Source organism: Cryptomeria japonica, chromosome 6 (assembly GCF_030272615.1).
Source record: "Cryptomeria japonica chromosome 6, Sugi_1.0, whole genome shotgun sequence".
NCBI lineage: Eukaryota > Viridiplantae > Streptophyta > Pinopsida > Cupressales > Cupressaceae > Cryptomeria > Cryptomeria japonica.
This window is the reverse complement of record NC_081410.1, coordinates 550,356,086-550,383,731: the sequence shown is the minus strand read 5'-3', so window position 1 is coordinate 550,383,731 and position 27,646 is coordinate 550,356,086. Positions and strand designations below refer to the sequence as shown.

Below are 27,646 nucleotides of genomic sequence, written 5' to 3'. Positions count from 1 at the left end.
AATATTAATCATTCATTAATATAAAAATAATATTAATATTATAATAAGACTGTCATATTCCCTCCTTGATCGTTATATATATATATATCTTAAATAAAGTGATTATTAGTAATTAATACGATAAAACCAAAGATTATTTGTAATGATTAAATATTTTTTTTTTTTTTATTAATATATTTATTAATATTTATTATTAAACTTTATAATTTTATCTTATAATATTACAGTTCTTCAACTAAGTGAAATTGGAGTACATAATTCATCCACTTAGTTATGGATGCGGAGAATGATAAGGATGTGGTCTTTATGCAATCCAATCTTCATCTATTTGTAATATCCCTTATATTCTGAGTATTTACATTTGAAGAGGATCTAAACTATTTATTTATTTGTTCATGTATATTACTATCGACCATTATTCACAATAATTTTTAAATAAATATTGATTTGCATTTATAACCACAATCAATATTTATTATTAACTAATATTCAAAAAAATTATTAATAACCACAATAAATATTAACTTACATTAATAATTTCAATAATAAAATATTTATTAAATAGACACATAAATATTCATCTGCACTTATTACAATCAGGAATATGATATATGACAGCAACAACAAAACCACAGCAAGTAGAAATTACAAAGATCAAAGGATATGATCGTGTTTTAAGGAAAGTCGGCTATTATGAAATAAGTCAGCGATTCATGAAAGAATGTAACTAAGGATAATAGACAATAATTATCAATCGGCGATTATCAATCAACTTCAAATATTAAAGACAATAAGTGTGGCAACGGCTTGCATAAAACAATGTTTACGATTATTACTAATTAACTAAGCCAAACTGAAGCCCATGATCGGCGATTCTCTACCAGAATAATTGTCTAAACAATGATTAATATCAACGATTAATATAAATTAAGCCAGTGATCCATATCCATAATATGGAGAAATTGTAAACAGCAACAAGCATTATTTAATACCATGTTTAATCAAATCGATGGGCAAGAATAGGTTGTGTTAGCAGCGTTAAAATTAATAGGCCACTGATTATGGTAAAGGAGCATGAATCAATCAATTCGTTTGTGCTTATTAAGAATGGATGTGACTCTTAATGAAGAGACGTCTTCCTTCACAAAAGGTCAAGAAGATATACATCGGAGGAGGAAGAAAAAATAAGGGAATATATAATGGGTGCTTATAAAAATGAAAGGATTATCGATCAATTCAGATCAGAACTGTTATCTAGTTACAGGCATATATAACACACACAGGAAAATAAGATAAGAGACACACGGGAGATAATAAAAGAGAATAGGGAAAAAGAGAGAAAAGAAAGGTAAGACTTTCACCAGCAACCATCACAGTTGCCACGGTAAGTATAAATCTGTGATAATACGTAGGGAACTATTTAATATTTATTTACTGGTTAGAATATAGCATTTCATTAATATGATAATAGGGGTTGTTCACAGTCTAATACAAGTATTAATATAATAAAATAATGTTAACACACATGATGCTGTTAAATAAAATACTATTAACACACATGATTCTGTTAATAAAATAAAATACTGTTAACACAACATGAGGTTGTTAATATAATAAAAGACTGTTAATACAATTAGTAAAATGAATACAATTTAATAGGTTATTAGCAAATATATAAATTATTGGTAACATTATTTTATATATATATATATATATATACTCAAATCACAATAAGGAATAATATAAGGGTTATAAATATGGATACTGATATAATAACAAATATTAATACAATAAATATAATTAATGTAGTATCTTTTAGTAACGACTCTATAATAATATATAATAATTCATAAACTGGTAATTTAATAAATGTAAATGATTTATAAATGAATTGGAATAAGATTAAATTATCTAGTACTTGATCGACTAAAGAAAGAATGTCTCAGATTTGTTTTCATGTTAAGATAGCCTTGACTCTTGATCAAGTTAGTTTAAGTTGTAAGCACTTGAAAGTAGATTAATTATGGTTTAGTTAGACCAAATCCTAGTAGGGGACATTACAAATGGTATCAGAGCTATGATCTTGCCATCCTATAGGGTAGGATTGAATCAACGAATTATTCTAGTCAATGAACAGAGGCAAGTACCATGACCGATAAGCAACGAAGGTTCTATCTCGTAAGATGAATTTAAAATATATTATTATCAGCCAAATAGATATTGAATGGGTATGACTTCAGAGAAATTCAAATTAAAATAGTGGAATTATCTCATTGATAACAGTATAATCTTAAAGAAATTGACTAATAATAGATGTAGACTTCACATTCACCACTAGTGTGGGAGAGAGACAGAACAATGAGGTCAACAGAAACTAGGCCTCTGTCAGGTAGGCCACCCACTGCAATTGACAAAGGGCTTCTGACAGGAGGGCCAAGGGGGAGTGTACCGCTCTTGGGCCTGATAAGCGCTACGGGCGTCTCGTTGTGTCTAAATCTTTTCTCTCTCATTAATGGCGAATAGGGAGTTAAGCATAGTCCATTTAATACTTGAGGAAAGTATCCAAACATTGTGCTATCTATCCTCTTTGTCGATATGGCTAATCAGACTCATTACATTTACTCCAATTGAAATTCTTAAATACTCAATTGGTGAATGATATAAGTTACTACCAAGATAATGAATAAAACAATTGCATATCCAAACCCAGTGAGATAAATGAGGAATTAGGCAACAGGGATAGCAGGAACTAGGCCTCTGTCAGGTAGGCCACCCACTGCAGTTGACAAAGGGCTTCTGGCAAGAGGGCCAAGGGGGAGTGTACCGCCCTTGGGCCTGATAAGCGCTACAGGCATCCTAAGGTAGCTTATCCTCTTGATCCCACTAGGAATTAAATATGGAATTGACTTATTGATAACAAATGAACTCAAATGAATTTTGACTAATTATACCCGAGATGAATTAATCAATCATTAAAATTTATTGTTTACATGTTTTCTTTAGATTGCGGAGTTGGGGACATCACAAACTAGATTGGATGTTTATTTTTGCATCAGGCAAGTGTTGATTTGTATTTCTACTCATAACAAGAAAGAAATTTCACAATGTGTGTATTCACATGTATACTCCGTGTTTGCATATATGTATGCTTTGTGTTTTCCATGTGTATGCTTTGTGCCTTCCACGTGTATGCTTCGTGTTTTCCATGTATATGCTCTGTGTTGTTTAACTCATGTTGGTAGATGACTTAGTTGATGAAATTAAAATAAACATTTGCTTGGGGACAAGCAAATTCGGGAAGGGCGGACTGTCATAACCCCTCTTTGGACATTAGATTATTGTGATTAAATAAATACGATAATAAAAACATTTATTAATTAACATTTAATAATATGGGAAAATCGTCTCATTTATGAGACTTCACAATTTTCCTCTAAAGTGAGAGGGTTGTCATAACCCCACATCCTGGTGATGTAATCAATAATAGATTTTGTGATTCTTCATCATAATAATAAATTATCATTTATTATGTAATTAATAATATTAATAGTAATATTAATCATTCATTAATATAAAAATAATATTAATATTATAATAAGACTGTCATATTCCCTCCTTGATCGTTATATATATATATATATATCTTAAATAAAGTGATTATTAGTAATTAATACGATAAAACCAAAGATTATTTGTAATGATTAAATATTATTATTTTTTTTATTAATATATTTATTAATATTTATTATTAAACTTTATAGTTTTATCTTATAATATTACAGTTCTTCAACTAAGTGAAATTGGAGTACATAATTCATCCACTTAGTTATGGATGCGGAGAACGATAAGGATGTGGTCTTTATGCAATCCAATCTTCATCTATTTGTAATATCCCTTATATTCTGAGTATTTACATTTGAAGAGGATCTAAACTATTTATTTATTTGTTCATGTATATTACTATCGACCATTATTCACAATAATTTTTAAATAAATATTGATTTGCATTTATAACCACAATCAATATTTATTATTAACTAATATTCAAAAAAATTATTAATAACCACAATAAATATTAACTTACATTAATAATTTCAATAATAAAATATTTATTAAATAGACACATAAATATTCATCTGCACTTATTACAATCAGGAATATGATATATGACAGCAACAACAAAACCACAGCAAGTAGAAATTACAAAGATCAAAGGATATGATCGTGTTTTAAGGAAAGTCGGCTATTATGAAATAAGTCAGCGATTCATAAAAGAATGTAACTAAGGATAATAGACAATAATTATCAATCGGCGATTATCAATCAACTTCAAATATTAAAGACAATAAGTGTGGCAATGGCTTGCATAAAACAATGTTTACGATTATTACTAATTAACTAAGCCAAACTGAAGCCCATGATCGGCGATTCTCTGCCAAAATAATTGTCTAAACAATGATTAATATCAACGATTAATATAAATTAAGCCAGTGATCCATATCCATAATATGGAGAAATTGTAAACAGCAACAAGCATTATTTAATACCATGTTTAATCAAATCGATGGGCAAGAATAGGTTGTGTTAGCAGCGTTAAAATTAATAGGCCACTGATTATGGTAAAGGAGCATGAATCAATCAATTCGTTTGTGCTTATTAAGAATGGATGTGACTCTTAATGAAGAGACGTCTTCCTTCACAAAAGGTCAAGAAGATATACATCGGAGGAGGAAGAAAAAATAAGGGAATATATAATGGGTGCTTATAAAAATGAAAGGATTATCGATCAATTCAGATCAGAACTGTTATCTAGTTACAGGCATATAACACACACACAGGAAAATAAGATAAGAGACACACGGGAGATAATAAAAGAGAATAGGGAAAAAGAGAGAAAAGAAAGGTAAGACTTTCACCAGCAACCATCACAGTTGCCACGGTAAGTATAAATCTGTGATAATACGTAGGGAACTATTTAATATTTATTTACTGGTTAGAATATAGCATTTCATTAATATGATAATAGGGGCTGTTCACAGTCTAATACAAGTATTAATATAATAAAATAATGTTAACACACATGATGCTGTTAAATAAAATACTATTAACACACATGATTCTGTTAATAAAATAAAATACTGTTAACACAACATGAGGTTGTTAATATAATAAAAGACTGTTAATACAATTAGTAAAATGAATACAATTTAATAGGTTATTAGCAAATATATAAATTATTGGTAACATTATTTTATATATATATATATATATATATATATATATATATATACTCAAATCACAATAAGGAATGATATAAGGGTTATAAATATGGATACTGATATAATAACAAATATTAATACAATAAATATAATTAATGTAGTATCTTTTAGTAACGACTCTATAATAATATATAATAATTCATAAACTGGTAATTTAATAAATGTAAATGATTTATAAATGAATCGGAATAAGATTAAATTATCTAGTACTTGATCAACTAAAGAAAGAATGTCTCAGATTTGTTTTCATGTTAAGATAGCCTTGACTCTTGATCAAGTTAGTTTAAGTTGTAAGCACTTGAAAGTAGATTAATTATGGTTTAGTTAGACCAAATCCTAGTAGGGGACATTACAAGTAGCTTAGCAAAGTTGGGCAATTTATCAAATCTATGTAAAGAGTGTCTTTTTAAATGGAGATATTAATGAAAAGGTATATGTGTCACAACCTAGAGGTTCTGAAATACCTTCTAAAGAATACTATGTTTATGAATTGAAGAAGGTTGTGTTGTATGGTCTTGAGTAGGTACCAAGAGCATGGTATTCAAGAATAGACTCATTCCAACAACAAAAAGGTTCTTTTAGTAGTCAATTAGATCCTAATCTTTTATCAAGAACTCAACTAATGATATTCTTATCTTAGTTCTCTATGTAGATGATCTTATATACACTAGGAACAAAAAAAAACCTTATTTGCAGAACTTAGAGTAGCTATGATTGCAGCATTTGAGATGACATATTTGGGGAAAATGCACCATTTTCTTAGTATAGGAGTATGGAAAAATGAAGATGGAATATTCATGTCTCAAAAGAAAGTGTGTTTTGAACATCTTTCAAAACTTTAAAATGAAGAGTTGCAAACCAAGTCAACAGCCATTGAAGTTGGACTTAAGTTGTCTAATTCAGATGTGTTAGACCTAATAGACCCCACTCTATTCAAATAGCTGATTGGTAGTTTGATCCACTTGACTACTTGACCAAATATCACATATGTAGTGAACATGGTATCTCGGTTCATGTCAAAACCTAAGGAAATACATTGGAGTGCAGCTAAAAGGATTCTCAAGTATGTTAGAGGTGCATTGATTTATGGTCTCAAGTTTCAGCAATAAGAGGAACAATAGGTTGATTGGCTAAATAGATTCAAATTAGACAGGTCCATAGTTGACCAGAGGTTTTCTTCTAATTAGACTTTTAGTCTTGGTTCTTGTTGTCACAAAAGCTTGCACCCTTGCTGGGCTATCACCTCAGCAACCTTGTGAAACATGGAAACAACCCCGAAGTGTGGCACCTTGCCAAGGGGGTTGAATCTCCAGAGAAGGTAGGCTTCCTTATCAATCCAAGTGTAGGTGTTGAACCAACTCAACACTCCAAATTCTACTTCTAAACCTATCCTAGCAGCTTGCAGAGGAAAAAGGAAGAAGGAAATGCTAAAATGAAAGGTGATGCACCAAGATAAGAGATGTTCCTCTCCCCACCAGAAATGACACAAAAAATCAATTGAAATACCCTGGAGATGCACAAACTTTAGTTGCATGAATGACCCCAAACGCATGTATGAAGGTTAGAATTTGTTGGATGTCAAAGGGGAGAAGGTTTCCCACAAGTCACACTCAAAAACAAGTTAACACAACATATATTGGAGTTGAGAAATACAACCCCACAGTAGCCTGAAGATCTTCTGCAAGCTGAATACCCTGTTACAAGGAGAAGCAAGGAAGCAATAATCTGAAGAACACACAAAACACAGGAAAAATATTCTCAAAAGATGAGAGCTCCAATTCACCAAAAATGTATTGTGAAAAGATAATACAATGAAAAGAAAAATTAATCTCTAATAGGTCAATAAACCCTAAAAAGGGAAAACCCTAGGCTTGCACATAATAATTAATAAAATAATTAATTAATATGCACCTAATGTTAGCTTAAGTGTAAAAAGATAATTGGGAACTTAAAGAATTAAACAAATATTGTTTAATTAATCAAGTAAAGACCCAATTACTCTAACACCCCCCCTTAAGCTAGACTTAGGGAGAAGCTAAAACCTAGAACAACTACTAAAAGCATGAAAGATGGGTCTCGGCAACAAGGCCTGATCAGGTACCCAAATACAATGAAATCTCTATGAAACGGAGACAAAGGAGAAAACCCAGTGGGAAAAAAATCCTCTCCAAAAAGAGATAAAAAACATGCTGAAAGAAGGAGGAGGAGGAAGGAAGGCCTCATAAAGACCCCCCAAGGACAACTTCCTTCACCCCAAGCATAGAACGCAACTGAAGGTAGCATGGCGATGCAAAAGGTTTCGTGAAGATGTCTGCAACCTGCTCGGAAGTGGGAATGTACTCCAGAATGAGAACACCATCTTGAATCAACTGACGGATGAAATGCATGTGAAGCTCAATGTGCTTCGTCCGCTGGTGCTCTACCGGGTTGCAGGAAATATGAATAGCACTCTGATTGTCACAGCAAAGAACAGTGGGACTATCAAGAGGAAAACCAAACTCAGTCATCAACTGTCGAAGCCATAAGATCTCCTGACTAGCGAGCACAGCAGCGCGGTACTCAGCCTCTGTAGATGATAATGCATGAGCAGTCTGCTTCTTGCAAGACCATGTGATAGGACCAGAGCCAAGACAGAAAACAAAGCCAGAAGTAGACTTCCGATCAATGACATCACCAGCCCAATCTGAGTCAGTGTAGCCAACAATGTGAGGTTCCCCTGATGTGTAGTGAATGCCATGAGAACTAATGCCCTAAATGTACCTCAAAGTACGTTTGGCAGCTTGCCAATGACTCTCATGAGGATCATGGGAGAATCGAGTAACAAGACCAACCGCAAAGGAAATATCAAGACGGGTGTGAGTCAGGTACAACAAACTGCCAACCAACTGCCTGTAAAGTGTAGAATCGACTAAAGGAGTGGGACAAGCAGTAGTCAAAACAACCCCTGACTGAAATGGAGTGGGATCAGGCTTGCAATCAAGCATGCCGAAGCGCTGAAGCATGTCAAGAGCATACTTCTGCTAGTAGAGAGAGATCCCATCAGAAGACTGAATCACCTAAAGACCAAGGAAATAGTGCAAAAGACCGAGATCTGTCATCTCAAACTGGTCCATCAAGGCACGCTGAATATGCTGAATCATAGAGGATGAGCTACCCATGATGAGGAGATCATCAACATAGAGCACAAGAATCAGTATGTCACCCTCAAGAAGCTGAATGTACACTGTGTGATCAGAGTGATTGCGGGAGAACCCAGTGGAGAGCAAGAAAGAATCCATCTTCTCATACCAAGCCCAAGGGGCCTGTTTGAGACCATACAATGAACGCCGAAGTCTGCAAACCAAAGAACTATCCTGCACAAATCCTTGAGGCTGTTCCACGTAGATTTCCTCCTGTAGATCCCCATGCAAGAAGGCACTCTTCACATCCATCTGAAAAACAGGCCAACGCCGAGAAGCTGCAAAAGATAGTACAAAGCGAATGGAGTTCATCTTGGCGACAGGGGCAAATGTCTCGGAGTAATCAATACCCTCAACCTGTGAAAACCCCTTCGTAACAAGACGTGCTTTGTACTTATCAATGGAACCATCAGCAGCATACTTAGTGTGATACAACCAGCGGCACCTAACCATCTTTCTGCCCTTAGGAAGAGGACAAAGATCCCAAGTATGATTCCTCATCATAGAAGAATACTCCTCCTCCATAGCACAATCCCACTCAGGGTGACATGTCGCCTCTGAAAACTTCTGAGGATCATTTGAAATAGCATGACTCAAAAGACTAGAACCCACAGTAAGAGAACGAGTGCGACGAGTATCTGAAGGATCACCGGCCATAGGACCTGTCGCCTTAACAGTAAGGCGAGCCCACTTGGGCAGCTGAGGTGGAGCGGGTGGAGGTGGGGATGGTGGAGCATCAACACCATCATCAGAATCATCCTCACAAAGATCCTGAAGGGGTGCAGTAGTTGGAGTAGGCAGAGGAGTAGACACTGGAGTCGGGGTATCTACTGTGGGAAGGCGCTCATCAAACTGAACATCCCGTCGAAACAGGACCTCTCTGGAATCAGGATCAAACAACCTGTACGCCTTAACATCCTCACAGTAGCCAACAAAAATGAGTGGTCGGCTCTTCCGCTCCATGGCTTGCCTCTGAGCATCAGGAATAAAAGCCCATGCCTCACTACCAAATACTCCGAAAAAGGAAACATCAGGCTTGTCATGAGACCAAGCCTCCTCAGGAGTCATATGTCGAATAGCCTTGTGAGGCATCTGATTCTGAATATAATTGGCACAATTGACTGCCTCAGCCCAAAAAGACGAATCCATGGACCTGGACTGAATCATACAATTCGCCATCTCCCGTAAAGTTTTGTTCTTGCGTTCAGCGACACCATTCTGCCGAGGGGTGTAGGGAACAGTAAACTGATGCTGCAAACCATGCTCAGTGCAAAAATCTCTGAAAGCTTGATTCACATACTCCCCCCCATTATCTGTACGTATTCGCCGAATAGAACAGCCAGACTGCTTCTCTACATATGTCTTGAAGATTCGAAATGAATCAAAGACATCAGACTTGTACTTAAAAAAGTACACCCATGTGCGTCTGGAGAAGTCATCAATAAAAGTGAGTACATACTTGGCCCCTGAAAAAAAAGTGGGAAATGACATGAGGTCACTGTGAATCAACTCCAAGGGTGCCAAAGCACGAGAGGCTCTTCCCTTCGGAAAGGGATCTCTGTGATGCTTGCCAAGCACACAACCATGACAAACACCATCAGTGCAGGAAATCTGTGGGAGCCCAAGAACAAGTGCCTGTGTACTCATCTGCTGAAGATATCTGTAATTGACATGGCCCAAGCACTCATGCCAAAGCTTACTCACGGAATCTGCATGTGCTATAAGAGAAGAACCTGCACCCTCAGAGGGCTCAAATCCATCAAATCTGTACAGACGAGATGCAGTGTCAACACTCCCAGTAGCAACAACTAAATCAGAGTCATGGAGGTCCCGAATAACCACATCATGTGGTGAGAACTCAACTGTCTTACCAGAGCCAGAGTGGCAAATATGATAGATGGACAGGAGGTTCGTCGAGATGTCAGGGACAACCAGAACATCCTGCAGAGTACCCCCATCCAATGAGACAGAACCTGAACCCAAGACTGAAAGCTGAACCGAGTCACCCACTGGAATCTGTGAAGTACCACAAGAGGCAAGAGAGGTAACCATCTGCTGAGTGTGAGTCATATGGTGAGAAGCACCAGAATCTAGAATCCATGTGGACCCATAAGTCGAAGCTCAAGCAATAAGAGCATGACCTTTCACTGTGGAAGGTCAAGACGCCTGAGGTGAGGAAATGTGATGCTACTGCATGGCTTCCTCTAAAGCCTCTAATCGTTTCCAACACCTAGAAACTGGATGTCCTTCCTTGCCACAAAAACTGCAAGTGTCTGCTGATTTCTTCTTAGTCTTGGAGGAAGACTCACCAGACTGTGAAGATTTCCCTTGCTTGGGAGGAAATGGAGGTTTAGAATCAGACTTAGGAGGTGGCTTGGAGGAAGACTCACTGCCTGCAGAATTCTTCTTGGGCTTTGGTTTCTGCTTCTATTTCTCCTTCTCCTTAGAGGACTGAGCAACCAATGCTTTGTTCTTGGAGCCTAAGAGTGTATCCAGCTGAGAAAGCTGAGACTGCTCACGAGACAAGCGCTCACAAAAGACATCAAAGGTAGGCATGTTGAAACGAGCACCCAAGCCATCCATGGTGGAGTAGAAAGCAGAGGCAAAAAACTGAAAGTGACCCTGAAGCTTCGAAAGAATCAAATGAATGCACTCTGTATCTGTCTTGTTCTTTCCACATCCCTGAAGAACAGATCTAGTAGTCTTGAATTTGTTCAAAAAATCCTCAATAGTGGGAAAAAAATCAGGTGACAAAGAAATCAACTCTGCCTCAATCTATAATGCTTGAATCTCATTGATCCTCCCGAAGAGAGAATCAAACTTCAACCACATATCTCGAGGAGTAAGCAACTCATCAAGGTGAAACAGAAGACTGTCGGAAACATGCAAAGAGAGCAAACCCATGGCCTCATCCAGCTTGTTCCTATGCATAAGAATCTCATAAGGACGCTACAGTACTGGCTGAACCTCATCCAAAAAAGCCCACAACCCTCATACCCTGAGAAGCCTCGTGATGCGGGGCTTCCAAGTGTGATAGTTGTGTGAAGTCAACAACTCAACTGAAGGATCTGCCATGAGAACAAAAAAACTCTGCACCTGCACCTGCTTGTTGGTTTTTTTTATTATGTGATCTTTCAGAATAGACAGAAGATGCAAAAGGGTTTGTTTGTTTTGAGAGTTTAAGTGTTCTTGTTTTGTGATTTAAATGACAGAAAGTGAGAAAAAAAAACACCCCTCCACAATAGAGAAACCCAAACCCTAGTACATAGTAATGAGAAGGAAGTAGTGCATAAGCAAAAAAAATTCAAACTGATATCTCATGTACCTGATGAATATTCTGAGAAAAAAGATCACAAATCTGAAAAGAGCATGCTGAGAGTTTTCCAACGCCTATTCATTTTCGAAAAACGGAGTCCGTTTGCCCATTCTACGGCCCCAAAAGTGCAAAAAAGAAGCCCGACTTTGACTGGTAAAAAATACAATCAAACAGCAAATTCAGGAAAAAAATCCACCACCACGAGGTCCGCCTCACAATCACCTTTCCGACGCCTATTCGTTCGCCAAAATCCAACTCTGGATGCTCAATCTAGACCCAAAAAACCAACCCCCTCGCAAAAAGACTAGAGAGAGGAGGAGGTGGCCAGAGGGCGGAGGTGGCGGTGGCGGGCCGGGTGGAGGTGGCACTCGGGCTGGGCGGAGGTGGTGCGCCCTGGGCAGAACAGAGCGACTGCCTGCGGGAGTCTTCGGGCGGCGGCAGCGCTGAGCGGGTGGCAGCAGCGGCGGCGGCGCTTGAGCGGGGACGCTGCCGACGGGTGCCGCAGACTGTAGCCGACGGCAAGGGCAGAGTTACCGACGGGGACCACAAACGAGAGCCGACAATGGGGGCGGAGGGGCTGTCAAAGGGGCCGGCGGGGGCTGGCCAGTGAGGCCTGGCAGACAAGGCCGCAAGCGTCGTACGACAGCCTGCGGTACCTTCTGACAGCTGCAACCTTCTAAAAAACCCCTTTTTTTTGGTAAAATATTTAACGCCCCCTTTTGATTTTGGCGAATTTTTTTTTGACTTTTGAAAGATTTTGATGATAAAGTCAAGATCCGGCCTGCATGCCGTATAAAGGCAAATTTTATTTTTTCTCGATTTGCGTGCCAAAGTCGTATGGCTTGGTTGGGAAAAAAAAATCACCCAGATGCTCAGGAGTCAAAAATGGTCAAATTTTATATGACTATAGGGGTTTTTGGGCCTTCTGAGCACGATGGTGAGGTCCGTTTAGGCCCAAAGTGCTCAGAAAAAAAAAAAAAAAAAAAAAAACCTTAACCCTAAGCACACAAAAAAATGCTTGAAACCCCAGATCTGCTTCCAATGCAAAATTCTCAAAAACAGGAACAGATAGCTGCAGATCTGAGCTCTAATACCATATTGGAGTTGAGAAATACAACCCCACAGTAGCCTGAAGATCTTCTGCAAGCTGAATAACCTGTTACAAGGAGAAGCAAGGAAGCAATAATCTGAAGAACACACAAAACACAAGAAAAATATTCTCAAAAGATAAGAGCTCCAATTCACCAAAAATGTATTGTGAAAAGATAATACAATGAAAAGAAAAATTAACCTCTAATAGGTCAATAAACCCTAAAAAGGGAAAACCCTAGGCTTGCACATAATAATTAATAAAATAATTAATTAATATGCACCTAATGTTAGCTTAAGTGTAAAAAGATAATTGGGAACTTAAAGAATTAAACAAATATTGTTTAATTAATCAAGTAAAGACCCGATTACTCTAACAACATATACTTGAGAGAAAGCTATAAAAAATACACTTATAATGAAGGTAAGGAAACATACACAACATGCATAAGTTGAAGGAAGGCAAGAATGATAATTTCAATTCATTCTAAGGCCAATGGCCAAACTTATAGTTGTAGAAATGCAAGAAATATACAAGTCTTTAAGAGAAGTGAAAAAGCATAAGAATAGTTCAAGCCAACAAGGAGAGATGTTCAATTTTGGTGATCAAATTATAATTGCAAAATTATTTGCCAATGAATTAGTTTCACCTACAGTTCAGACTATGAGTTCAATCAGCCCTATCAATAATGATTTGCTGGTAGACAGAGGAATCACGGCACAAAGGAGGAACTCAATCTGATTGTTAATTGTGTAATGCAAACTGGAGATGATAGAGAATCTGCAGAACAAAGGACACGATCTGTTGTTGGAGTTGGACAAATCTAATACGTTGAATGTGGGACTGTATTTTATTTTTTTATCTTCTACCTTATCGATATGCTAAAGGAGGGAGAGATTGAACTTATATACGTAACATGATATCTGAACCAAACAAAATGTCTCTCTTTAATCATCACGTCTCTCCTCCTTAAGATCGGTTAGACATTAACACGTCTAAAGACAAGTTAGTTAATACCAAAGTTCCCAGACTTGGACTCGGCTCTGACTTGGCAAGGCTGACTCGGCTCGTGACTCGCCTTGGACTCGGCAACGACTCGGCAACGACTCGGCAACGACTCGGCAAAATAAGAAAACCCTTGAAATTTAGAGATTTTTAACGATTTAAAACTTGTTTCATACACCCATTATTGAATTAAGCTTAAAGACACTATAACATCATCAAATAGAAGCTAATTTGATCACATACATAAACATACATCCATCACATGCATAGAAATGTAAATTGTAGCTGAAGGAGTTAGAAAACATAGATATATAGAGTTATAAATGTTGTCCAATGTATATAAAATCCATGACTTCAAATGTTCCCAAACATATATGTAACTGTAAAGTGTAAACAAAAACAAGTCTATGGCTCAAGCTCTGGCTTAGCCTTGTCTATCTCCCTCCTAGAAAGGCGTCAAAGGTAGGTCCTGGATGACTGAGTAGCCATAGTCTCTGCCTATAATGTGCCAGTCTGAGTAGCCATAGGTGTTGTGCCTGATCGTGCTCTATCCTCCTCCTCTGCCATAGCCACAGCCTCAGCCTCTTTGTCTACCTGGTCAACCCACTCAAGGTCCTCATCAGTGAAGACTAGATCGGTGGACTCAATGAGCCAATCGGACTCGGGGTCGACTTCCTCTAGAGTGATCGGAGAGGAGTCAACGTCCAAAATATGTCTGGTCCTGAGACGGAGGTTGTAATGAATAAAGACTAGATCATTCAACCTCTCCACAAACAATCTATTTCGCCTCTTCGAGTGGATGTGCTCGAACATGCTCCAGTTGCGCTCACATCCAGAAGCACTACATGGCTGGCTCAATATGCGGATGGCAATTTTTTTAAGGTTTGGGGTTGAAGGCCCAAACATTTGCCACCATCTATCTGAGATAAGGAAAAGAAAAAAAACATTAGTCTCATTTCCAACTTTAAAGGTAGATTATAAAATGAAAAATTAAAATGCATAAGTCACGACCCTCGGACTCGGCGAGTCAGGGAGTGACTCGCTGACTCAGCAAGTTAGGCGAGTCACGCCCCCTGACCCGTCCAAGCCCAGGTCGGGGTCACCGTGACCCGGTAGGGGTCACCCGGCCCGCTAACTCGCGTGACTCGCCACGAGTCACGGAACTCTGGTTAATACGTTTTAATAAAGAATCGATTCATACATTAATCGATATATATATATATATATATATATATATTAATCATTTCATAAATCGAATCCTATAAGAGTCGATTCATACACAATTATAATTTTATCATAACAATATATAACTAATTTGTAAACTAAGTTGTCTAAGGCCGATTAGGCCAATTAGACAACTTAGTTGACTCAGTCTGATCAGATTACTGACTGATGCTATACTTTAACAAGAGAACCCTTTACAATGAGGCTTAATAGCCTACATATAGAAAACTGGTTGCAGAGGAGAGATCAATGGTCAAGGAGGAGAAGCCTTGACCCTGGCATGCATAGAGGAAAGTTAGTCAGGGAAGGCAGGGAAGTGCACAGACCTGACATGGGGTGTATGCAAGCAACCTAGCCATACCCTGACAAGGCAATCCCAAGAAAAAAATTACTTCTAGAAGGTGGATTGTCTAACATTCCAAAGTCAGAGCATGCAGTTCTAACATGAAGGCCATCAAGTAACCATAAATAAGCATGGCCCTGGACTCCACTTGATGGCAATCCTGCAAAAATCATTAAATGAGCCCCTGTAGCTCCATGAAAAAAAGTAGACAAGTCGCAAGGGTTGGTGGAGCATTAAGAGCCTTGAGTGTTGATCACGTCATCTAGAAGTATTGCAAGTCGTCGGAAGTCGAGCGTTGGGTCCTATTGCAAGGGGAGAGGAGTCTTGGAACTTGAGGGTTTCGAGATTCCGAGGTCATGAGGAAAAGGCTTGGAACTTGGGGGTTATGGGATTTCAGGGTCATGAGGAAAAGGCTTGGAACTTGGGGGTTCCAGGATTCCAAGGTCATGAGGAAAAGGCTTGTAACTTGCCTCCCGACAAGACAACACTTAACACTTCATGACCATTGGCCCTGTCCTTGATCAACTGGGGTAGCGCTGGTCCATGGAACATATCTCTAATCGGTTCTCACTAATGGACCAAGGATGTCATAAAAATGACAACAGTTTTGTAGTATTGTCTTCAAAGCCCAAGAAATAACCAATTGTATCACTTCTTACAATAGAGGCAAAGCACAAAGCTACAACAACTACTTGCTAATCAATATGGTTGAGATGATTATTGGGGGATTGCATCAGATACATAATACAAGTTCCTTCTTGTATTATAAAAACAAGAGTGCAATACAAATGACAAAGAATCGGATATTTCATACTAAGACCAAGCACATTGAGATACAACATCACTACATCAAAGGATTGGTTCAACAAGGATTGAACAAGATTGTGTACTGTATTACAAAGGATCAAATAGAAGATATTTTTACAAAGCCTCTAGCTCATGAAAGGTACAAATACTCCAAGATCTACTTCAAGTTCATTACAATAGTCATCATGGGGAAGAATGTCAGCAATAACAGCAATTGTGTTCCATTGGGTTTATTGACATATTTGGCTCCGTGCTGTAACGAGTAATGTAGTTGGGCTATACGTAGATATGATTGTGTGTCATAATGCACCAACATATTACGACTTTACATAATAGATCCCCTGCCTCCTCTTCTATTAAAATAATTTGAGGTTTTGTTATATTTGCTTCTTGTATATGATCTGCATGTTTTTTGCCTCGTTGTCTTCATACCATGCAAAATTATTTTTATAAGAAAATTCAAAAACTCCTCTTCTTGTTTTACTTTATTTCTCGTATAGTTTGGACATGTCAATATTCAAATTAGTATGCAATATAAGTACATGCTAATATTCTAAATTGTTGTAGAATTTTAACATATGTCAATATTATCAATAATATAGGGAGATGTTTCAATCAAACTCTATATCATAAGGGTTGGCAATGTGGGCAGCTATTATAGATTGTGACCATTTAAAAAAATAATAAATTTTGTGAAACATAAAATAATAAACCATCAACAAAACTGTCCTGTAGAAACAGTTAAAAATGATTGAAGAAAAACAGTAAACTTTGGCTAATGATTAGATGATGTTTTACAGTTTGTAAATGAGTTCCAGTATTTATACCGATATGATGTGATAATGAAAGAGGGTGAGTTGCTCATATTGATGAAAATAGCCATGCTTGGAGGCATGCCCATAAAAGCTTAAGAAGTCCGCAACAGCTTGATATGATACAATGAGATGGAAGATGTAATCCAGCAAAGATTGATGAAAAGTGATTGCAACGTGATAAACAACCCACAATACTTTCCTAAGTGTTTTGTGCGACTCTGGCTCATGCAGCAGGACTAGGTGATGGCCAATACTCCATTTGGCTTGTACTTGTCCCTAATGAAAGAGAACTTGAGATATTAAAGTGAACAGGCACAAGGTTCTATAAGATGATGAATTGTTTCCAAAAATATGCATCTGATCATTTATGGTGACTGAAAACCTATACTGATCTTTTTGGTCCTACTTTCTAACTCAACAATCTCACAAGTTACTCTTTTCTATTTAAATAACTGTCTTACCTAAATACAATCAATTCTAATGGATTCAGTTAACTAAATTTCAAGTGACAATATGTTTACTGGATAATTTTTTATGTTATACTCATCGTCTTATAGAGCTATATGCCTCTTCCACGCTAGCATCTCAAGTTCTCCTCTTTCATTAAGAACAAGCACTAACCAAGTTGAGTATTGGCCGTTCTCCGGTTGCATGAGCTATAGGATTGACAAAACCACTCTGTCAACAAGCACCGAATTTCCAATGCAATACACAATAACAGTTTGTGGCATTATTGTGGCTTTGCTCTTAATAGTGTCTCTTTAGAAATAAAAATTTCTGCCTTTCTTTTCATTGAGGAGATGTCCTATGGCATAGCTATATTACAAAGAAGATATTGAATATTTGGATTTAACATTGAATCCCAGTTTTGCTGTAAAAGGAGTTAAGTTTATTATGCTCCAACCTTATGTTCCTAGATTTGACTTGGTACATCGATGATCACACGTGTATGAACTACACATAGCAGACGCGGTGTTGAACTTCCATTTTATATTCTCTATTCAGAAGCAGGGGAAGCATCTATCCAGCAATTATGTGGCCCGTTTACAGCAGCGCACATCCATTCCAACTAGATGGCTATACATCAGCATCATTGGTAGATGCAAGTTTTTTACTCCGCAGATTGTTAAGGGAAATTTTATAAAGAAAGCATATCCTTCGATATTAAAAAATTTTGTGACCACTAACAGCAGGTTCTACTGAGCTCTTCATTGCTTAGTCTTTTAATTAGTTTAACGTATAATTGTAATTTTCTTTAAAAATAATGGAATTGTTATAATTTAATACTTGAAGGTTTAGCTGTAGATAGAGAGGGAACGTTAAAAATCAATATTTGAAGGTTTAGCTGTAGATAGAGAGGGAACGTTAAAATTATGCAGCCACTAAGACGTAGCTGATATTTTTTAGTCCTTTTTTTTTAAAGTTTTATCATCTAAATTTAATAAATAGATACAAATTGTAACTTAAAACTTACTTAAAATATCCAAGAAAAAAATCATGGGGCATAAAATCTTCTAAAAGATTTGAGCAGCAAGGGGCACGGAACCCTGCTGTATTATAGCCCAATATTCCCAAAAGAATCACCATATTTCATAATGAGAAGTTTTGTGATTTGGTTCAATGAATTATTCATGATTTGGGCAGTAAAAACATAATGGCATTTCATTAAAGGTGGATAGTCTGAATGAGTTTTTTTTAAGAGTCGAGACTTTGCAAAACATCAAATCTCTTATTCAAGATTCATATGAAAAGAACCATGAAAAAGAACTTAAAATCGGATTAATTTGGTGCATATTGGCCCTTTAGACCGGCCCTTTAGACCGTTGGATTTCTAGACAGAGTAGAATTTTAGATTTCTTATTTATGAATGATTCGTACTTCAGGTAGAATTCAGATTTCTCAAGAAATTCAAAACATGTGGCCAAATAATTATTATGCTTTTAAGCTATGTTTCGCAGCCAATTGAACTTAAGTTGTAGCAATATTGTCCCGCGACGAGGATGAGCAGAAATACAAATATAGTTAAACCCTAGGAAAACAAAACGGAAAACAAAAGAAACAAGAAGATAAGGAGTGTGCTAACCTTTGGAGGAGCCTGTAATAAGTACATTGTAAGGCGGCTTCATTGGCTCATCTGCAGCTCTTATTCTGTAGATGGAAGAATAATGTCGTTTCTTTTGAAAACCAATAACAGGTCCGCGGTTCAATTCCCACTTCAAACGATAGTACCGTGCACCTCCTGAAGAGTATCCACATTGCGAGTTGGGATGGGTGATGTGCGAATAGTTATTGATGAGAAATGCTCGTGGAGTAATAAAACTGGTGGGGGAAATTCCCTGTACTGCCGCCAGAGCAGCGGCTGCCATAGCGCTGAAATTTGATCTCTGGTATTATAATGCGCCCCAGAGATAAGGGAAGTATGTTCGTCGACGTCTGAAGGCGCAGAGTGTAACCCGGGTTAGAATTGAGTTGATGGTTGTGGTTTTCTTTTAAATTATACCCATATAAAGTAATTTTCTATATTAGATTAGAAAAATCTCGAAAATTGCAATAACGTTATGAGTTCTATGGGGAAGTAGAATCAATGAATGAATGATTATAATGACCTCGTCAAGGCTTAATAATCTAAGGGATCAAGGAATAACAAATCTTAAATAATTTTTAGGAGAAAGGAGTCATTAATTGTCATAGCTAATTTCGCGTAGCTTAAGTTTCTAAATGGTTCATCTGATTCTGATGATTTTTTTTTGTTCTCTTCGTATGCGACTTAACTAGTTAAAGCTATTGTTTTGGCTTGTGGGTAGTAACGATGTGCGTTGTGGAATTCGTTATGTGCACAAAAGTCAAAAAGTGCACATTTCAAAGTGTGGTCCAATACAAGATCACCTTTGTGCCAATAGTAGATAACTCAAAATAGTCAGTAGTAGTGGACAAATGCCCCAGTAGTGGTGCACAAATGTCCCAGTAATGAGCTAATTTTGGTCAAAAAAGCTAAAAAATGCACCACTATTGGTACATGTGATATTTATTAATGGACCTTCCATTACCATTTTTTTTTGGCTCCTACTATATATATAAATCAGAGATAACAGAGATAACAGCAACCACATGAAAAGCACACCATAACACAATATTTTAACGAGGAAACCCGGTGTGGGAAAAACCTCGGTGGGATTTGTGACCCACAATATTCACTTACTGGCCAATAAGAGAATATTACTGCTACAATAGGGGCATGCACATGTAGGAAGGCCAAGTGCCTAGAGCTCACTGCTCAAATACAAAATAGGAAGTCTCAATGACTTACAAAATGGATTATATAAATCCAGTGTCTTGTATTGCTTCAAAATAGCATCTATAATGCCAGATCCAGTACCGGTTTCTGCTATGCTTCTTACATAAACCCTTAACCTATAATTTGCATAATAAGTCTATCTTATTACCTTCCTTCATTCTTACATAAAGTGTTCTACAATGATCTCTTATATATATGAGTCATTTTACAATGTTGTCAAGTTGGCTTAAAATGATTTTACAATAATAAACAAAATATATTAACAACAAAATTCCTGTCGGCTTCTGTGCCGGTATGCTTCCTTTCACTGCCGGTGCCGGTGGTCTGAGTGTCGGTGTAGAGTCTGATCTTGCTAGTGTCAGTGGAATACCTTGCCGGTGTCATGGGCTTGTAAGGTTGCCATCAATGACAAAACCTTCAATCACCTACAATGTCTCATTGGAGTGTGCATTTGCCAACATAAATTTGATGTCATTGAAGTTAAAAAATGCTAAATTGAACAATAAATCACATCTCTTAGAGATAAAATAGAAGCCCAAACGTTGTGCTTGTCATCCAAGTCTCAAATCAAATATAAAATGGAGACAAATAATTTTTTATGCATAACACCAATAAAAATAGTAGTCCAAACCTCAAACTCATCATCCAAGCCTCAAACTGAACCTAAAATGGAGGGAATTGTTTTTTAATAAATATCACAAGCACCTATGTGATAAATGTATTATGTATGATACAATAGGCTTCACATGTAGCAAAAAAAATATGCTACTTATGAGTTGGTCCCACAATACACCATGCACATGGGTTACATGATTTTTATAATATTCTATGAGTATTTTTATTTGATATCATTACAAATAATTTATTTGTATTAGAAATCAATAAATGTTCTAAATCTATAAAATATAAGGAGAAATTCATTCACCTAAGTAGAATAGGCACTAAAGTTGAAAGATGCCTCATTGGCAAGCTTTCTAGCATGTATGTGTAAATGTATGATCATCCCTCAAAGCCTCTCCCACCTTGGGAGAAATGATACATGCATATTCAATTTTATGATCCTAATAAAATAATGGGGGTCATTATGGAATACTTTAAAATATAGGATTGATAAAAGGGTATGTGTAGCAAGATGGTGAACAAAAAGTGGCCACTTACTGAAAAAAATCAAAAAATACAAGTAACACATTCTAGTTATTTGAAAATTCAAAAATCCCAAACACATTACAACTCAAAAAAAATGAGCCTTAACGCGTACGAGGTTTTTGAATTTAAACCCTATACGCATTAAACTTATAACAAAAACTCGATCAAGTTTTTTAAGGCAAAATAACCTAATCACATTTTTCTAATTATATATATATATATATATATATATATATATATATAAAGGGGCGACTAGGTCATTTTCACCCGTGACCCTCACAAAATAGCAACAAAACCCTCCAAAATAGCAACGAAACCTAATCGTGTTTCAACTAATTGTGACCAAAATCACCATGCCACAACGTTGAAGAGATAAGTCTTCATTTGTTTGTGCTTCTTAATTGTTTTTATTGAAATTTGACTTTTTTATTATTGTTTTTTATTAATTTCTATTTTAAAAAAAAATTGATATCAAATGCTCAAAACCTTATGCTTGAACAAAATTTTCCTCATGAAAACCCTAGGATAGCCAACCCTTCGACTCCTCCAAGAAACCCCCCACAACACACCCAAGATGACTTATTAGGTCGTTTATAACAAAACAAAGCCATTATTTCTTAGCTAATATCTAGACTAAAGACTTCACAACACCAACATCATGCATCTCTTGCCACAACCTTAAAATCAATGGTCACATGTGTTGATGAAGTTACCAAACAAATAAATAATTAGAAAACTTATACGGATTCATGTGGATAAGTGCACTAAGATGGGGGACCAAAAAGTTGTCAATTTTTTTTCCTAAACAAAGCCATCTGGTGTGCACCAAATAAGGTGCTCAATGTATTTGGTGTGCGCCAATAGGTTTGGTGTGTTGAGCCTAAGGTTTGGTCACGCCAAACCAATTTGGCAAAGGGATTCATGTGGGTATTGGGTAAGTGAACCAAGATGGGCGACCAAAAAGTTGTCAATTTTGTTTTGCCCAAACAAAGTCATTTGGTGTGAACCAAATAGGGTCCTCACCGTATTTGGTGTGCGCCAATAGGTTTGGTGTGTCGAGCCTAAGATTTGGTCACACCAAACCTATTTGGCAAGCACCAAATTTAGCACTCACCAAATGGAAATGCACTTTCAAAAGTTCATTTCCATTTGGCTAGCACTAAATTTTACACTAGCCAAATGTTTAGGATTGGCAAATTATCTTTCTCTTTCACTCTCTCTCTCTCCCAACAAGAATATATACATGAAATATGTCATTTAAGTATAAGTCAAATTCAATGTGTCTTTTTTCTTTCCTATACTTAAATTTATATTTCATGTATATATTGGTAGGATGTTTGAGAGTGGTTTCAAATCTCTATGAGTTATAATGTAGATTCTAGGTTTTATACAATCATTTCAAATTTTTTATTCAAATTTCAGTAATCAACATTCTCTCATTAGCATTCTCTCGCTCTCTCTATGTCATTGTCTTTATCTCCCCCAAACTCTAAACCTATAGATCTCTCCATCAATCTTCCTCTATTCTATTTATACATCTCTCTATCTTACTCTATCTTACTCTCTCCTCTCTCTCCCAATATCTAACACTACCTCCTTACCTCTCTTTTCTACCCTTCACTCTCTACTATATGTTTCCTCTCTCTCTTTACACACCTCCCCCTCACTCCCTCACTACATTTATTACTCTAGGTCTCTCCTACCTTCTCTCCCTTTGTACCTCACCATCCTTCCTTACCCCCATCTCTCTCTCTCTCTCTCTCTCTCTCTCTCTCTCTCTCTCTCTCTCTCTCTCTCTCTCTCTCTCTCTCTCTCTCACACACACACACACACACACACATTACCTCTCCCTCCCAACCTTTGTCTCTCTCCACCCCTAAGTCTCTCCTTCCCTCCATCTTTACCTCTCTAACTACCATCCTTGTCTCATTACCCACCCCCCTCCCCCTCTATCTCTCTCACCTCTATCTTTCCCCTAGGTCTCTCACCCCTCTCTCTCCAAGCTAAATGTCTCTCATCTCTATATCTCTTCCCTCTCTATTTCTTTACCTCCTTCTCCCTATCTCCTTACCCCTCTTTCTCTCTTTGTGAAATTCTCTCTCTCCCTCACCTATCTACATCTCTCCTCTCTCCTTCTCTACCTTGCCTTCCCTCCTTACCCCCATCTCTATTCCTACCTCCCTCTATCTCTTCCCTCTCACTCTCTCTCTGCATCCCTTGTCTCTCCCTCCCTCCATATATACTTCTCTCTACCTCTCTCTCCATGTCTCATTACCCACCTCACTCCCCCTCTATCTCTCTCCCTAGGTCTCTTACCCCTCTCTCCTGAGGCTCTAGGTCTCTCACCTCTAGATAAATAGAGCTTGAGTGAGGGAGGGAAAGAGAGGGAGGGACGAGAGAGAGAGGGAGGGACGAGAGAGAGAGAGAGAGAGAGAGAGAGAGAGAGAGAGAGAGTCTTGAGAGAGAGAGAGAGAGAGAGAGTCTTGAGAGAGAGAGAGAGAGAGAGAGAGAGAGAGAGGGAAAGTCTAGAGAGAGAGAGAGACCAGAGAGAGCTCAAGCGATAGAGAGGGAGGAAGGGAGGGAGGGATTGAGGCAAAGAGAGATAAGGGGGGAAAGAAAGGGAAAGACTTGAGAGAGAGAAAGAGGGGGGTTAATGGAAAGAGACCACACACACACACACAGAGGAAATAGACATATTAAAATGTGACTTATACTTAAATGTTATATTTTATGTGTATATTGTAGTGTTGAATTGAGAGAGGGGGAGAGAGAGAGAGAAAGTGAGATGGAGATATTGTTAATTCAATACATGTGGCATCCACCATATTTGGCATGCACCATATTTGACGTGTGTCATATTTGGTGGGTGTCATATTTGGTGCTTGTAAAATGAATAAATGCATTTTTTCAATTACACCAAACTTAAAAATTACATTTTTTTGAATTCAGTGCATGCCAAATATGGTGTGCACTAAAGTAACTTCCTTGGGAAACACCAAGTCTTAGGCTTGGATTTGCCTTGGCCATCCAACCCAAAGGCTTGGATGACCTTATCAAGCCTGAGATGTATTTATTTGAAAACATGTAAAAAATTACACATTTTTGTTTGTGCTCTCCAATAGGTTTGCATGTGTTTCAATGCAAACAAAAATAAACACCAAGAAGCTATTAAGCTCTATCTTATCTATCCAACCATTTTATTTTTTTTCACATTTTGATTATGCTAAGGTTTTCATCTCTAATTTCTTTTGTTAGTGTGTCCATTTTTTGTCAAAAACCAACATGTCATATTTCAGTCATAGATTTTTATTCATTCATTAAATTTTGAAACAAATTATTTATTCAGAAACTATACTCCATTCTACACAATTTATAAAAAAAGAAATTGATTTTCGATTAGTTTTCACAAATTTCAAGGGGGTCATACTCAAATTTTTGTTTTTCAAGATGTGACCACTTCAAAATTAGTAACATATCATATTTTTATTAAAAATTGGCCTGAAAAATCTAGCATAAACTACATGGTGTTAGATAATTTCTCACTGGAGCAATTTAGAAATTCGAAAATAAAGTTGTCATTTTAGTGGGAGCACACCAAGTGCTATGTTATGTTTATCTAAAAAAGGCAGGACCTCTTTGTTTGCTCCCCCTTTTGAAACCCTCAATCTTCATTTTTCAAAATAAAATTAGTAGTTTAGAAATTAGACTTGGAGCAATAAAACTCTTGTTCTTGTTGAATCTTCATATTTTGAGTGTAACTCTCTTCATTTTCTCATTGAATTCTAGACTTTGTTGATTTAAAAAAAAAAAAGGTGGCACCTTAAGGCATCTTTTTTGTCCCCCATCTTGGTGCACTTACCCATGTCATGACTATTATGCAAATGGCTTGTCAAAGAGGTTTCCATTACATTGGTGTAATCATGGTAGAGGTGGAGGCTCTACCAAGGATAGACCAAGAGTTTGACAAGTAGATAACTTCCCAAATTAGAGACCACTAATAGAAAAACCCATTGTTCATGTCATGGTCCCAGGAGCCTCAACGGAGTCTATGGAGGTACAAACTCTTCAGGAAGCTACCACATTGTTTGATACCATCATCTAGCATGACACATAGTTATCCCAGCCTCTAGGCCTAGATAATGGTGGAGCAGCTCGACCACTATTGCCAGTGCACCTAGCTCTCACATATGCTCTAATTGTTACCATCTATTATTTGGGAGAGATACCAATGCACGTGAAGATGGTTTTACATCCTATCATGTTCACATTGTCAATATAGATGTCAGGTTGGCACATAAGATGATATGGTGTTCATAGATAACTTAATGGATCATGTGTTTGGCATTGTGACATAGGTATGTTGAATTAAATTTATAATGTTTCATTTATTAAATACTTAAAATTCTAAATGTAAATATATTTTTAAGTATAGATCAAATAAAATTGATGAAAACATTATGCATTTCAAGATGTAGCAATAGAGGGTGGTACATCATCGACCATTCCTACCACAACTTGTGCAGTTGCATCTTCATCAAAGATAATAAAAAAATTATAACATGTCAAAATAAAAATGAGACTTTGTATTTAAAATAATATTTTATAAGATATATTACATTGGAAGGAAAGAGGAAACAAGTATTTATTTTTTTAATTTTATCGATATCATGATTAGATGTTGTAAAGGGTTTCACGCAATTATGTAGTAAAACCATTAATTTTTTCTTAGGGACCATTACATTAGGGAAAGATGGAATTTGATAGATCTAAGCCTAAAAGACCAATATTCTAATCAAATTCTAGACGTTTTAGATGTGTCTCTTCTTTCCCTTTAAATTGAATTGGTTTAATTAATAATATTAAAATTAGGGTAAATATGTGTAAATTGAAGCAATTATGCATAAACAGAGAGATATAGTCATCAAACAAAGATACAAACTTGGATCTAAGCTTGATATATGAGTGTTTGTATCTGTTCCAAAAGGTTGACCTAAATTGTTGAGATTGGAATGTCAACCACTCTAGTCCTCCAAACTTTTCATCATCCAAAAGGGAACCTATTTGTCTTTGCGAATAATGTCGATCCTAAAAATTCCAACTAAGTACATGTTCTTGCACACAATAGAGAAGGGGAAATGGTTGGTAATAGGGGTTTGCCTTAGGTCAAACCCTAGTTTTGGAAATAATAATGAAATAGAATTGAAATGTAAATGAAGTACAGTAATGGAAATGATTTCCTTTGCAGGAAAGGCTAAAAATGTCAGAAACACTAATGATATACCTTTTAACGAATTTTTGTTTGTCTTCACAAGGAATTAGAGTTTCTTGTAGATAATCTTCATAAAACATAAAACATGGATTTCATCTCCAATGCTTGAAGCTTGAATTTACTTCTACTCCAATGCTTGAAAGAAGTATGATTTTTTGCTCCCTTAAATTTGAACTATGAATGCTTGATGGATTGATTGATTGGATGTATCTCAAAATGAGAGGGGTAGACCTCCGTTTATACATGCTAGTTGGAAAACAAATCAATTTTCCGACATGAGCCGACACGGGATCTAGGTTCTTGCTCAAATCATGTTACCATTGTGAGGAACCAAAATGGGCCCTTTTGGAAATGACCAAGGTGCCAGATGCTCTGGTCCTTAAGTACTAGGGCATGGGCCCACACTCTGGTCATGGACATTAGAGTCTCAGGACTTCGGGGAGAGAAGTGTAGATCATGAAATTTTGAGTGAAATACATAGTGTGAGAAGATTCAAGGCTTCAATCAAGCCTTAGGGGATGAACACCAAGGTGAGGGCCCAAGTGAGGACAAAATTTTAAGGGAGTACTATAATTTAGGACTCTACATTTAGCCCCCACTTTAGCAAGGGTATGAGACTAAGCATATTGTTGTAAAGTACAAAGGTTTGCATTGAAAAATTTCATTAAGACATCGAAGAGACAAGACACACTAAGCCCCCAAGGGACTTTAGGATCTTACTTCAATATCAAGACAAAAGGGACATCATAAGAAAGAGGAAAGAATCTCATGACTAGTAACCTAATAAGGTTCGCTTACTATGAGTCATGCAAAAAAGAAAAATACCAAATTACAAAGAAAAAGACTCAGTTTGCAAAGTAACTCGAGTATCAGACTGT

General features: G+C 36.8%; 1 protein-coding gene across 6 annotated transcripts in view; it reads right to left on the bottom strand.

Annotated features, from left to right (window-relative positions):
* The window catches only part of LOC131041271 (chlorophyll(ide) b reductase NOL, chloroplastic), a 217,369-nt gene extending 197,835 nt beyond the window's left edge, over positions 1-19,534 (bottom strand). For 3 of the 6 annotated variants that reach the window (XR_009104996.2, XR_009104997.2, XM_057974302.2), the window contains exon 1: positions 19,142-19,534. Coding sequence is in view for 4 of the 6 variants with exons in the window: in XM_057974302.2 (XP_057830285.2) it covers positions 19,142-19,424 (283 nt within the window). In the remaining 2 variants the exon portion in view is untranslated. The remainder of the gene's footprint in view (positions 1-19,141) is intronic. The other 3 variants (XM_057974300.2, XM_057974299.2, XM_059207482.1) reach the window with 1 other exon arrangement.
* Between the last annotated feature and the right edge of the window lie 8,112 nt (positions 19,535-27,646).